This window comes from Corvus cornix, chromosome 1 (genome assembly GCF_000738735.6).
Source record: "Corvus cornix cornix isolate S_Up_H32 chromosome 1, ASM73873v5, whole genome shotgun sequence".
In the NCBI taxonomy this organism is placed as follows: Eukaryota; Metazoa; Chordata; class Aves; order Passeriformes; family Corvidae; genus Corvus; species Corvus cornix.
This window is the reverse complement of record NC_046332.1, coordinates 98,114,844-98,130,093: the sequence shown is the minus strand read 5'-3', so window position 1 is coordinate 98,130,093 and position 15,250 is coordinate 98,114,844. Positions and strand designations below refer to the sequence as shown.

Genomic DNA, 15,250 nt, shown 5'->3' with positions numbered 1-15,250 from the left:
CAAAAGGTGGATTTATAGTGACCATAAAGTTTTCATTCCCAGTTTCCTGACTTCCAGAAGCTTTATGGCCAACCTTCGCACTGCACTTTCCCCATCATTCATGACAACAGGACTGCATTCCTGACACCCTTGAACATTTGCACCTGATTTTTATTTTCATGTCTCTGTCTTGTACTCGCTGGGTCCTGACAGGACTTTCTCTGCCCAAATGAGTCTCATGCTGTATGATGCCCAATAGCACACACACCCCAACTTTTAAATCCCAGTTTTGACCAATGAGTGCTCTTTGTTACGTTATGACATATCTCTCTACTCTCTAATAATTTACATGAGTCTCTTCTCTCATTTTCCTGTCCTTTGCATTGGATATAGATTGTGGGATTAGACACAATATTTTAGAAATTTTATGAAGTTTTCAGCAATATTGCATCACAAGTTACTATGTTTCCTGTGTTCCTCTGTTTCAGGCTTTTTCCTAGAGCACAGAGCTCATGTGAACTGTTCATTCGCTGTGATCCCACACAGGTCTTGAGAGTCTGCTCTATGTGTCATTGTCCATGTGATCGCCATCATTTGCTCTTTGATTAATTGCTTTTCATGTCACCATATGAAATGCTGATTTGTTTGAACACACCCAGACTACCGATTTTTCTCTATGCAACTTTCCTCTTCATTGTTTGCCATTTATGTTGCAAACCGTGACCATTATCACTGGGCTTCAGATGTAATCATCTCTTACTGGTTTGGTGGAACTGCCCATTGCAAAAAATGCTGGTCTAAGTAACTCCACCTTTGCAAAACCAGTGTGACAATGAAGTTTACTCATCTAGGTTCTTTTCTTCCCTATGGTGTAAAAATAGGAAGAAAAGTGGGGTTTTTTTAATTTTTGAACTCTAATTGTATACAAATACACAGAGGATTTGGAGAACATAGCCTTGTAAGAATACCTAGATCTGAAATGCCAGACATCTTCTGTGTTAAAATCAAAAGGATTCAGCATGTGCAGGCATTTGATAAATGAAGCTGCACTTAATGCTGCACGCAACACCTCAGCTTTTAGAATTTCGTGCTGAGTTAGGGACCCAAGGCATGGATTAATCCCACTTCTGATTTCAATGCCTAAGTTAGCTTTGTCTGCCAAGAGGAGGAGGAGGTGAAGAAGGGGAAGATATTTGGGTTGAACCAAGCTCTTTCAGCAACCTTAGCTCAGCTCAGCTATAGAGGGAATCAAGGCCAATCAGGCTCTTTATTTAGGCCACTAGCCATATACCTAAACTGCGATCTAGGTGTAGCCCCCATTATATGCTGAAGAGTTGGACTCTGGTATCAGTGTCTGAACCCAGGCACCTCAGACTTGAAAAAAACCAGGACAGGAGTGGATCTGCAGCCTTTGGCACTTACACTGCAATTTTACAGCATTTAAGGCTGGATTCAAAGCCTGATGTTGTATCCTGCATCTGGAGGGGACAAAAAGCTGGATGTGAGCCAGAAGAGGGGGCTTGCAGCTCAGAAAGCCAAATGCATCCCTGGGCTGCATCAAAAGCAGCATGGCCAGGGAGGTGATTGTGCCTGGAGTGCTGCATCCCACCCAGGGGTCCCCAGCACAAGAGAGATGTGGACTTCTTAAAGCAGGTCCAGAGGGAAGACCTGGATGATGATCAGAAAGCTGGAACCACTCTCCTGTGGTAACGGAGTTGGGGCTCTTCAGCCTGGAGAAGAGAAGGCTCCAGGGAGACCTTCTAGCACCTCAACAGGGCCTGCAAGAGAGCTGGAGAGGAAATTCTTAAAAAGGCATCCAGTGACAGGACAAGGCTTTAAAGTGAAAAAAGGTGGGTTCAGATTAGGTATTAAAAACAAATTCTCCACTGTGAGGGTTATGAGGCACTGGAACAGGGTGCCCAGAGAAGCTGTGGATGCCCCATCCCTGGAAATGTTTGAAGACAGGTTGGATGACTGCTTGAGCAACCTGGTCTAGCAGAAGGTGTCCCTGTCTATGGCAGAAAGTCAGAACTAGGTAATTTTTAAGGTCCCTTCCAACCCAGGCCAGTCTGTGATCTGGTAGGACACTGGGGCACATTCTGGTCACACGTCTCCATGGAGTATTTCTGCTTTCAAATTCACTGATGGCCTACTATGAATTATGCAAGAAAGTCCTGGGAACAGAAACCCAAGATCCTCCGCTCCCTATTTATGGCAAGGCTGAATATTTAGATCTTCAGCTTCTTGCTGTCTAAATCATGCTTTCCTGGCAGAACACAACGATCAGCTTAAAGAGGAATTGGGTATTGCTCTGCCCTCAACCACAAGCCTGGTATTAAATCGAGCTCTGAAGAGGTGGCAATTAGAAAAGCAAAATCCCAGAGAACAAGCCAGGTCACTCATTCTGTGTGCTGTGCTGTAAACACCCTCATCTCCCAGCTTGTGTGACTTCAGCATCTCAGCGTGTCCAGCTCGCTGGCCTATTTAGTGAATTTAGGATGACCACAGAGAAAGGATGACTTCCTCCTCAAAGGGTAACTTCCTCCAGACTTCTTAGTGCCAGAAAGCTGTTCCAGCGTCTCCTGAGCTAAGAAAGGGGTGTCACTGAATACACAGAACATGATGGTCTTACACAGCGAGACCTCAGATTCTGGAATTCTGAGTTATTCCCCATATCTTTAACTTTCAAAGATGCTTTAAGGTATTTTTACATTATAGTAACTAAAAAGTCTGCCCTATCACATGGAGACAGAACACTTCAGCCGTGTCACGTATGGAGAAAGAAAAACAGGAAATTCATAGTCCTGAAGCACTTTACCACTGGTTTAGTTTTTCTTCCTTCAGGGCACTGATCCTTCCAGGTTTTCTTGGTTTTCACTTCCTTGTGATATGTATCACCCCATTAATAAGAGAATGACTGCTCCACCCCTTTCCAGTCAGTGTTGGCCCCTTTCGATCATCACAGCTTGTTTTCCCGTATTATCTCTGGAGGAACCATACCTGCGTGAGAAAGCTGCTGAAGCTGCAACTCCTGGGAGTGGCTATGAATAGTATTCACAGGACTCATGCCTTTCATATTTAGATACTGAGATAAACAATCTTATCTTCCTTCCATTGCTTATTATTTAGCCTGTGACTGCTCATTGTATTTATATTTCTCTGAGGCTTTGAGAAAAGACACAAGTGTAATTTATCAGTAACAAACACTGTGAAGAGCAGACAGCTGGGACGTGAAACAGATGTTGAAACTTAATGCCTGAAATAATCCTCGTCATGAAGATTTTGTTAATTCCTTTCAGGCTTTTGGACTTCACAGCTCCGCTGAAACAATGTTTTGGTAAAACTCTTGTAAGCAGACATCCGTTACCCCGTTTCCAGAACATGTGCTCCATAAGGAGCCCAGCAAATGCTGCTGTCACAAGGAACAGCAGCAAATCAACAACCCTCGGCAACGTGTGTCAGACCACAGCTTCCTCAGAGCCAGTACTGGCTCATCTCACAGAAGTTGCTTGGAATGAATAGTTTAGTTAACACAGTTGCAGCTTGGTATGCACTTAAGAAAAGCCTTTCTTTCACTAACTCCATTAAAATACAGGAACATAGACCTAAAATTCTTGACAGTTCTCACCTGGGACATGTAGCATGCAGGTCTTTTAGATGCCATTTTGCTGGAGATTCTATGTTATTGGAAGTATGTATGATTATTTTTCTGTATCTTCCACCACCCTGTATATCTTCAACTTCACAGTCACAAATCCATTTGCTTCAATTAAAATCTCTCCTGTGTCAAGACAATCATGAGCAGCAATTTAAAGTATTCCAATAAAAGATGAAATGCATTGGGAATCTGGTTGTTCTCTAGTGGCACTGTTGTAGGTTAATAAATGACACCCAGAGAGGAGGAGATACACAGAATTCCTCATTCTGCTTCACTGCAGAAGAGGTGCTGGAAATCAGCACAGATATTCTTGGTATCCACACCCATGGCAGCAGCCAGCACAAGGTAGTTAGAAGCAGCAGCAGGCAACAGGTAATGACAGTTTGTGGGTACATTTCTTGTTAACTTTACCAGGAAGCAGTTTGCTGCATGGAGGAGAATTAAGAGGAAGGGAGAACACAGGCTTCACTAACACCAATGTGTTTGGCAATATGGAAGGCACATCCTAGTCACAAGGCCACCTCCGTGTGCAAAACTTAGGAGACTGCCTCCAAGACAGATATCAAAGCATCTAAAAATGAAGCCATTGTGAGGATTTTTAACATAGGAAAAAAAAAAATCTGCATTTTACTAGCCTTGTGCTCAGGAAAGGCTCAACTGCTGAGACTAAAATAAAACTCAGCCTAAGATACACAACAGTCCCACTAACCCACATGGTTACAAACAAGAAAAAGGTGTTTAATGTAGCCTGTCCTAAAGCGATACTTGCTCTGCCTGTAGGTGTGCTACTGTAGCCTGAGTGAGAATTACCTTCTGCTACTGAACTGCACCCAATTTATTTCAATTCAAAATTCCCTCTGGAATGTATTAAGTTAACCTACTTCACATGGAACAACTTTATGCATAGAAACATTACCAAAACAGTAGGTAGGAAGAATGAAACCCAAGATTTCACAGGTGAGTTGCTAATTCACATGGGTTACCCATCTTACAGTCTATGGATCATTATAATTAGTTAAGTCGCAGACTGGAACTGTGGTAAGTAAATGTGATCACCAATTTACCACTGCTGACAACTGACAATATATAATCCAGTTTAAAGATGTAATTGTTAATTTTCATAACATTCTGTGGGCATCATCTGCTCAGGTATATAGAAAAACCTGCACAACTGAGAAGCCCTTAATTAGAATAAGCCTTTGAAATTCCACAATAAATGACCGGACACCATTAAAACAGGAGTTGTGTTCTAGTGTGTATCATAAGGCCTTGCTAGAGCTACTGGATTGCCAACAGATTACTTCAGCTCTAAAAACTGAGTCAATTAAGTACACCAAAATTAATCACTAGAACTTGATTGGGAAAGAACATCATATGGTGACTCCTTTGAAATCTGAGGATCTCAAGTACCCCACGAGAGAAAATAAAGAGCTGAATTTCAGTTTAAAGAAAGGCAATTTTAAAAAAATTCAAGTAGTACACAAAAACTAGACTGTTACTCTCCTGGTATAATATACTTGATTATACCAGGAAAACTCACGAAAACAGGCACAAACAGGTGGGTCCACGTACAGAGAGAGGCAGAAGAAGGGTGAAAACAAGTTTAGAAAAATTCTACAAATATCCAAGTATTTTTCTTTCCCTAACTCCCTTTTCCCAGATTTTATAACGACCTTCACAGACAATTAATTTCCAGGATCAAGCCATGGTTCTGTGATCTGTGGTCACCTCTACTACAAATTTGTGCATACTTGCCAGTGTTCCCCAATGAGGCAGAAGATTCTGCAGTTCATCTGAGAACCCTCATTAAACTGAAGTTTCTATGAAAGTCTCTTAGAGTTGGAGAGTTCACAAGTGATCTGTTCTTGCAAAAAATCCTATGCACCACTGACTTAAGACATTTCCATATGAAGTATCCATTCTAAACATGGGATGAAGCTAAAACAGTGGAATTGCCCAAGCAGGAAAGCCTAAACTGCTCCCCCTGGTATGTACTCTGTAAGTGGTGAAAGACCCATTTATTTTACCGACCTCATAACACATTTTACCTTTCTGCCATCTCATATTCACACTTTTATAATACTAAATAGACATGGACACATTTCTGGTACTTGCTTACACTGGGAACTTGAGAGTGATCGATTACTCAGCACATTAAATAAGCTGTGCAAAGACAACAAACTATGTCAGACCACACAGACCAACTGGCCTGGCCTGGAAAAACTCAGAGCACTGTCGACGGGCACCATGAGATGGCCAACACTGCAAAGCAAAGCAAAGCAAAGCAAAGCAAAGCAAAGCAAAGCAAAGCAAAGCAAAGCAAAGCAAAGCAAAGCAAAGCAAAGCAAAGCAAAGCAAAGCAAAGCAAAGCAAAGGAGTAGCTTTTGACATTAAAACTGCACACAAAAACTAACTCTACATTGAAATATACGGTTTATTTCCTCAAAGTCAAGCAATACCATTTGTCAGTAGGTACATGTTAAGTGTCAGGCAGGAAAACTGTACATTTTCACTCTGGGCTGCAGGATCCAGACAGCTGGAGAAGCGTTGTGGAGATCTTTCACTATACAAAGAGATCTAGAATTGAGAACAACAAAGGATGAAGAAACAGCCATCCCCAGGATGCCAAAGGCAAAACATTAGCACCAGATTTTTTTCAAAAAGCAACAGTACAGCTATTTACAGATTTACATATAACATTGGGAGGCCACCATCTTCATGTTTCCAGGGTGAGTGATTTTCAACAGTTTTGAAAAAGGAAAGGAGATAATAGTGTTTATGCAACTGGTCTGTGAAAAGGATAATAGATATAGCTTTCACAATATTGCTACCTTTTATCAGAGATCTAAATCAAAGTACTGTATACAAACACATTGTAATTATATTATTCACATTTCACATACACATTTCAGAGTAACCACAATATGTAAAATTATTAAAATGCCACAGATAAAACAATGCACACTTTTCTCCAAGCTAAAGACAAGCATAATTTATGTTTAGTTTTGGGTTTGTTATGGTTAAGGGATAAGTTTAAGGACAAAGGGACCACTTGCCCTAGGAACATAGCAGCAAATAACTGTGAGATGCCAGAGGACTACATTTCTGAACTAGGAGGGAAAAACTAAGGTCAGCTGTAGCTCTTGCAAAATGGTAGCTCCATTTGACCTCAATTGATGCACATCATCATTTCAATTAAAATTTGGTCCAGGTATACCAAGTAGTGCACGATAAGGGTGTGTGCGGGGGCAACAGTCCTTTTAATGTTTGCATCTGTCTGTAAAGGAACAACAGCTTCCAGAGGTTCCCAGCTCGCAAGGAATTCACTGATCAGCGCCTCTCCAGTTCCTTCCCCCAAAAGAGAGGATTTGCAGAAGAAGGACAGAAACACTCTTGTGAATGCTGCCATACTGCAGGAGTAGTGGGAAGAATTCTTTGCTCTCTTTTCAACAGCTGACTATTTGTATTTTCAACCTGCTTAGCTACAGACTGGCATTCACATCAGCCCTGAAAATGGCTTCTGGTTGGGGAACCTATTTGTCTGAGGAGAGATAAATGTTTTCCTTACTATAATGGAAATGGCATATACACAGTCTTCCAAGACTTTCTTTGCCTGCAAAACTTTATCTTAACATAGAACTTGACACTTAAGACACTACAGAATTTCACTGTAGGTATCTAAGCAAGTCAGCATAACCCATTACTGCGCTGAAAACATGAGTTAGTACCTCTTTTTAGAGCTACTGGAAATTATCTAAGTCAATGGCAGTATAAGGAGAACACAAGCAGTGTTCTGGTACTGTGAACTAATATCCTCTCCTTTATCACTGTTCAATGGAAAAAACAAGCAAACAGCCCCACTTATGTTCACAGTTACAAAGCAAAGTTGCTCCAAGTAATGCACAGTACTTACATGGCAGAATTGTTTATATTACATTTGGTAGTTTGAGAAAGAGGAACGAACAGCATTATGTAGGTCAACTTCAGTAGAACTTAACTGGCTATATAAAACCATCACAATGTTGGGCAACCAGAAGAAAAACGGAAGCAGTGTCCTTAACCTACATTTATTTCAATGAAGTAGCGGGTTTGGGACAAGAAGAATAAAAACATGCATAAAAAAGCACAAAAAAAGCAAAGAAGCCTTCTAAATAATTTAGATGAAAAATGTTTTGAATAAAATCAGCACAGTACTTCCAGCCCATTTTTTAAATCAAGTACAACTTGGTAAAGAAAATCACTTGCATTGCCTTAAGAGGGTGTACAAATATGCTTGCAAAATAATTTAAGAAAAAATCTTCAGCAAGGTAGGCATTAGGTGATTTGCAAGCTGGTTAAGAAGCATTTAACTGAGACTAATTTTAAAGTTGTTTTCTGCAAGGGGAAAGTGCCATCCTATATACAATATTACAAAAAAAGTGTCTGATGCCACAGGATCAGAGTGACACTGCATTTCAGCAATCTGAATATATTAGCTATAAGATGCACGCTTCCCCTATTTAATGTGTCTTTAAAAAAACATAAAAACCCACTAAATTTGGAGCTTCTAAATGTGTTTGCATTCATGAATTGCTGTGGGGTTTCCCAGCAGACTGTGCGGCATCTGACCATAAAGGAAGTATACAACCTATTCTAAAAACCATTGTTTGCATGCACAACTGCCACAGACTTTGAACATACTGAGCAGAAAGGTTAAGAGTCTGTCCTCTTCTGTGGAACTTTCTGGAAGTTAAGCAATGAGGAACAGATGTAGAGTCCAGCAATAAAAATGTGTTCTAAAAACTTAAATACATCATTCCAAAAAAAATGAAAGAGAGCATTATTGCTGTTGTGAGAGCTATTTTTCTCTTGTGCACTTGTTTCTCTACCAGACACTCAGACAAGCCAATATACTCATTTGTATACTTGGAAACTCCTCTATCCCTTTCTTCTTTCCCATTTTTCCCATTTTAGTTGGACTCAGTGCCCTTATTTTAGCCGCTCAGGTTGGAGGCTGTCAGTCAGACACTTCAGCTGCTCCTCCCCCAGCTTGATCTTGTCCTCAAGCTCTCGCTGCTCAATGATGAGGCCCGACTTCATTTTCACAAAGTGCTCGTAGTCTGCTAAGTTCTCCTCGCTCAAGTAGTTCGCCAAGATGTCGAAGACAATGCGCTCTCGACGATCCAGGTTCTCCTTCAGTTCCTTTGCATCATCATGTTGCTGGGTCAGCAGCTTTTGCTTATCTACCAATGTCCGCTTAGGAGAGAAGAAAAGCAGTTATAAATTCACTGGGTACACTAGGATGGGACAACAGCTTCACTGTTTGAATCTCAAGTCTGTTTCATCTGCAGAGACCTTCCTGAATATTTAGAAAGGTGGAAAAAGAATGCTCCTTAAAATTTAGATTAATAAAATGGATTAGCAAGCTGATAAAAAATATGCACCATTACTTTCTACTGGCCTCAAAAGCATTACTTCAAAGACTCCTTTACTATTTAATAGTTCTTAATAGCTGTATACAATACAGTTGCCTTTGAAAAACAGTTCTTCAAATTAAGACTTGGCTCAGCAGTGTCTTACATCTTTCATACACAGCACTGGCACAGCTGTGGTTACAGAAACCAGAAACAGACCAATTAATGGAGCAATTTGTTCTTATACAGCTCCTGACACTGTGTATTTAGCAATTCTGCTGCATCTACAAGCCTTCCCTATGAGATGTGAAGTCCTGTAGTCTTCAGACATGAACAAGAGTCAAAGCTGAGGCAAGACAACAGAAGGGCAAAAGGGAAGCAAAACCAAAAAAGCATTATTCTCCAAAAAGGGCTGTAAACTTTCTGCTTTGTGCCTTCACAAGAGACAAAATAGGAAAAAGGGAGGTTGAATGGAGGAACACACAAAGGAAGAGGACAGCAGAGGAGAGCAGCTGTATTCCTCTCCCCCAGCATCACCTGTCTACACAGCCAACAGCCCCACCTGAATCATGGGGCTACACTCCTTTGGCAGTACACAAACAGGAGCATCATCAATCCAACCTATTGCACATGTCTGCCTACAAGTGATTGTCTTTTTCCAGTGACAGAGTATGGCTGGCTTACTCTGACATCAAGAATTCTGTACAGATGTCTGAACTTAATTAAAAAGTACCCCTAAGAGGTACCAATCCATAACTTCCAGCCTTGCTTCAGTGATGAATTTTCTTTGAGAAGATAAACCCCAGTCTGTTCTAATAAATGTGCCCATCTTTTTAATTTGCACCTTCTTTTAAATTACAAATGCTATTTAATAAGCCTGAAGGATTTACAGAGAAGTGTTTTTGTAGAGTATAAAACAGTCTTTTCAAGATGGAAGATGAGACAAAGGGGACTACAGACCAGTGAGCTTTAGTAAACCTACCTGTCAGAGTTGTACATGCATCCTGTGCTGACTCTCTTTCTACAGACAGCCCAAAGCTCAAGAGTGAAATGTTTTCAGATTTGTACTCTCAATGTACTTGAAATACACAGCCTAGATTAACTCAGGAGTCAAGACAGCTATGAAAGACAAGTCACAGAAATCACATACTATTAGAAAAACAGTTTAATCTTCCTTTGAACTTATGCCAGGGGAAAAAAAAAAATCCCACTGCAAGCTGCAAGCAGAATTATCTACTGCAAAGAGATGGAACTAACAATTCTCCTGAACTCACAACGACAACTAGCAGACAGCCCCAGACTCAGGAGTGTGGCTAGACTGCTCCCAGGGCAGCCTTGCAGGTGTGTGTATGCTGAGCAGCAGCAGAACTAGCCAGAATTTGATGAATGCAAGAGGACATGGCCACAAAGGGCAAGCAATGCTAAGACACTGGCCTTGCTGTGTAAGAGGAAGGCGGCTGGTAGCCCTTCAGGTGAAGGCCCTTTCAAAGCTGAACTTGAAATATCTGATACTGTTCCCTGTGGCAAAAGAAGACCTATAGCAGAGTATCTGATAGTCAAAATATTAACTCAGCAGTCATTATTTGAATGCTTTTATTTAGAAAGTCTGGTAAACTGTTTCAAGTTCCTAGAAAGTGGAAAGCTATCAGAGCAATGTCTATTAGACAACATCAGCATGGGGAAAAAAAAAAATCGGTGATCACTGGGAATATGCTCCCCAACAACGGAAGTAAAATCCCGTTTGTTTCTATGGTACATTAGTGGTTCACCACATGTTATCATTTGACCTACAAAATACTAAAGGACAACAAAAAAAGCCACAAGCACCAGTCTAAATTCAACACTTCTAGATAGGTTTCATAGAATCATTTGGGTTGGAAGGCACCTTAAAGATCATGTAGTTCCAAACCCCTCTCACCAGACCAGGTTGCTCAAAGTCCAATCCAAGCTGGTCTTGAATATTTCCAGGAAGGAGGGTGACACTGATCATGTTGTAATCAAACCTCTCCTGATGGAAGAGAGTTTTTAAAGTCCTTGCTAGGAGTTCCAGAGACAAATGGGACTCTCAGCCTTCACTGCTTCTTGATCATTGTTTATGAAGTCTTATCAGAGAAAAAGAGTCACTAGCGTGACCCAGACATGGCACAGAGCAGAGAATGCAGGAGAAAGCCGAATTATCAAGATTACATGACCTTTTTAAAGGTAAATTAACCAATGGTTACTAAAAATGTACATTATTTTTACTTTTCTACCAATTATTTAGTAACACAGCCAGGAACTGTGGAATTCTTTGTCCAATCATCCCAAACTACTTTTACTGCAGAATATGGAGTAGTAGTAGAAGAAGGAGGTTTGGAGAACAACAATAATCCTCCATTTTGATGTTTTTTGCTTTTATCTATTTACTACATTAACAAACCCAAAATCTCTAAATTTTTCACCCTGTGACAATCTTACATAGTAGTCTATCACCTAATTTACACTAGTGTAGTTTCTAGTTCTTCTCTAAGAGTAGCAGTCTTTTCCAAGGATGGAGGTCAAAACAGTGTTGTTCAGGGGGGTAAAATTCCTCAAAACAGGCAGAAAAACATTCTCTGCACTCTGGGTTCCCACAGAGGGCAGGTCTACAACCTCTCTGGGCAACCTGTTCCAGTGCCTCACCACCCTCAGGGAAGAATTTCTTCCTAGTATCTTATCTAAACCTGTCCTCCTTCACCTGAAGGCCATTCCCTCTTGTCCTATCACTACATGCCCTTGTAAAAACTCCCTCTCCAGCCCTCTTGTAAGCCCCCTTTAGTTACTGGCAGGTTGCTCTAAGAGCTCCCTGGTACCCTCTTCTCCAGGCTGAGTAGCCCCAACTCTCTGCCTGTCTTCATAGGAGCCATGCTCAGGCCTCTGATCAACTGAGTGGCCTTACTCTGGAAGTGTTCCAACAGGTCCATGTCCTTCTTGAGTTTTGTCCCCCAGAGCTGGATGCAGCACTGCTGGTGGGGTCTCCCAGGAGCAGAGGGGCAGAATCCCTCCCTTGACCTGCTGGCCACGCTGCTTTTGATGCAGCCCAGGACACGTTTGGCTCTCTGGGCTCCAAGTCCACATTGCTGAGTCATGTTGAGCTTTTCATCCACCAACACCCCCAAGTCTTTCCCTCCAGGGCTTGTCTCAGTCCTGATGGATCTCTCCTGATGTTACTATGGCAAGACTGGTGTCAGTGCATGTGAAGATGAATGGGAATTAGAATACGTTAGGGATTTGGATTTCTGTCAGTATAAATTTGACATCAGAGCACACAGAATTTCTGACTGTCCTTACTACACCACCTCCTCACCATCTTCCTTTTCCACACCCAGCCAGCAAGCTATTTCTATCACAGCTCTCAAGCTGTGTTTCCTGTGTGCACACATCATCTGGTAGTTCCTTCCCCATTAGGCAACTGCAACCACACTTAGAAAAAAGTCTAATGAGGGATTAAATTTCTCTTAGAGTCAAAAGCTTTGATCTGCCCTTTAATAAGCTGTCAAATACTTTCCCCCTCAGAGAGAGGTCTGAACAGCCATTAATCAAGTATGTTAGGGCCAAACAGCAAAAGCACAGCTTCAGATCAGTCCCAGCACTTACTGGTTCTTGTGTGTGAAACAGTGCAACATGCTGAAGAAACAACACGAAGCCACAGCCCATGGAAAAAATTCTGTTACAACACTTAGGTGGACTGCTGGCATTTCAGTCCACAGCTCCAAGCCAAAAATCCTACTTCACATTCATTTAACCGTAGAAGTTAAACTCACTTAATACACACCCCCCCCTCCACACTCTCTATTTATTTTAGCCTAAGTTTCACACATACCTACATCTCTACTTTGGTGCATATCTGCATTGCTATGTATCTCCTTTCCAGGTAAGGCCTGATGGGATTTCAAGTTAAACAAATTTCTGCAAGCAGGTTAAGAGCACCTTGAATGCTCCTGCTCCTGAAATTTTCACTTCTGCTGGGAGTCCTCCACATCACTACCAGGCTATTCTGCTTGGGTAAAACATGTTTTCTACTGAAAAATTCTTTTTGCAATGCTTCCCCTTGTCCCCCCCCACCACTTTCTTTTAAAGGCTTGTCCTTCTGTTGTTTCTTGCTCTTTTTCCTCGCTAGGCATTGTGGAAGGAAGCTGTAGTAGATGAGAAGCATTTTCTTTCTAACAACCTTGTAGATTTGCATCAAGATCCTTGTTGAGTATAAAGAAGTCTGCAAGCTTTCTGCATTACAGCATGAACACTCCTTTTCCCATCTTGAATTGTTACAATATTTTTGTATGCCTCCTTTTTATGCTCTTATCAGTAGATTCCCTCTTTCTTTAAACTTTTGCCAAGAAGCCTGTTTTCCAGTATGTTGCACCCCAAACCCACTTTTTCTCAGCAAGCCACTTGTAGTTCCAGTATTCCAAGAAAAGAAGGCACGGAGAAACGTTTTAAGAAATCTTAAAAAAACAGCCGTATGAGATGTATCCACTCACTATCCCTCATGTTAAGCACTGCAATTGAGATAAACAAAACCAAGCAAAACCCCCCCCCAGGAGCTTCCCTAAATGTTGGGGTATTATTGTTGGCCCTTCTCACCCGTTCTTCTGGAGAGGTGTTGTCATCCAGGTTGTTGAGGGCGTTTTCCACCCGGGCCAGACGGCCGGACAGGGACAGCAGGAGGTTGACCACTTTGTCAAGGTCGCCAATAAACATCTTGAATTTGTCAAACTCATTTGGTTTGCAGACTTCTTTCACAATGGCCTCTACCTCCTCCCCCAGGATATTGTTTGCTTGGATATCTTCCAGAAGTGTCTCCCGTGCTTCTCTCAGCACCTGCAGCTTCCTACTAATGCTGTCAATAAGTTCTTGCTGCGTAAAATAAAGGAGATAAGAATTTATTAGCATTTTTCCCTACTTCTGAAAGTCATGTCAGCTAGCACTTTAATACATTTCAAACTTCCATGAGGCTTTGACAATGAGTGCATTACAAATAAATACATGTCTGTGTCTAAAGTCAATACCTCTGCATTCAAAGGTTCAGGACATAGCTGTACAATGCTCAGCTTGAGACCTGTGTTAAAGCAAATTACCTTTGGGGAAAAAGACGAAGGCTTTTCACTGCACCAACAAGCATTCCTGCTTCTTCTTTGAGCAGCTTCAAAGCCTGCTGTGAGCAGCAGAAAGTACAGCACACGCCTGTGTCTCTAAATACCAGGTCCATGACACCTTGCTGAAGAGCTGCACTTAGGAAGATACACAGTACCAAAAAAACAATCCTGTATTTTCCACACGATGCAGTTAAAACTAGGGCACTGTCAAGCTTTCTTTTCCTTTCTGCATGATATTAGCATTCCTCCAATAGCAGTCCTTCCACGCTCAGAAAATCTTAGCATTAACAGTGCCTTATAACATTTCTGTAGGGTAGTCATAATCCCTATGGCACAGAGCAGGGAATAAAATCTACTGTACTGTACAAAGCAGCTCTGTGCAAAGCTGTGCGAAGTGGCTCTGCCAAAGGACCAAAGAAACATGTCACTGTCTTAGGCCAGGCGAATACACAACCTCACTTGAAGTTTGGGGGGCTTCTGTACTATAGCCCCCACTGCCTGAGGTGCACATGCACTGCCTTAGAAAAGCACGTCAGGTGCAGAACCAACAGAAACCAGACCAAGGATCCAGATCTCCTTTGATCACCTGTGGTCCCTCTGTGCTACTCCCCTGCATTTGGGCAAGAGGTCTTGTTTCTTACATGCCCATAAGCTTTCACTGGTGCACAAGGGGTGGAAGTTAGTTCAGCTAGTTGTCAACTCTGAGATGAATCACACCCTAAAAATGCCTCATTCATTTAAATGTAGATGCCTATTTAGCATTCAGCTAATTTCAGGTAAGAAAATTTTCCAAAGCATTCTCTAAACACACACCTCAGTGCAAATTCTGAATGAAAATTACATCCTTTAAAATAATCATTCTTTCACAGTACCCCTAGCTTTTTTTTTTTTTTTTAATTACTCATGACATTCTTTAGGAACTCTGCTTTCTAAATGCAAATCTGATTACAAGCCTTCATGATTACTGAGAAACATTACTGATAGCAGCTGCTGCTCAGAGAGGCCACTGAACAGTCATTGCCAATTTATTTTGGGAACAAAAACCAATACAAAACAAAGTCTGCCATCTTAACAGAAAGCAGCTACACCCTGAAAATGTAACAGCC

The 15,250-nt window shown here is 41.5% G+C and overlaps 1 protein-coding gene across 5 annotated transcripts in view; it reads right to left on the bottom strand.

Annotated features, from left to right (window-relative positions):
* Positions 1 to 6,051: 6,051 nt before the first annotated feature.
* The window catches only part of SHROOM2 (shroom family member 2), a 120,688-nt gene continuing 111,489 nt past the window's right edge, over positions 6,052 to 15,250 (bottom strand). For all 5 annotated transcript variants that reach the window (XM_039550272.1, XM_039550273.1, XM_039550275.1 and 2 more), the window contains 2 exons: positions 13,633 to 13,905; positions 6,052 to 8,872 (listed from right to left, as the gene is read on the bottom strand). In XM_039550272.1, the coding sequence (XP_039406206.1) occupies positions 8,606 to 8,872; positions 13,633 to 13,905 (540 nt within the window). In that variant the 3' untranslated portion in view covers positions 6,052 to 8,605. The remainder of the gene's footprint in view (positions 8,873 to 13,632; positions 13,906 to 15,250) is intronic.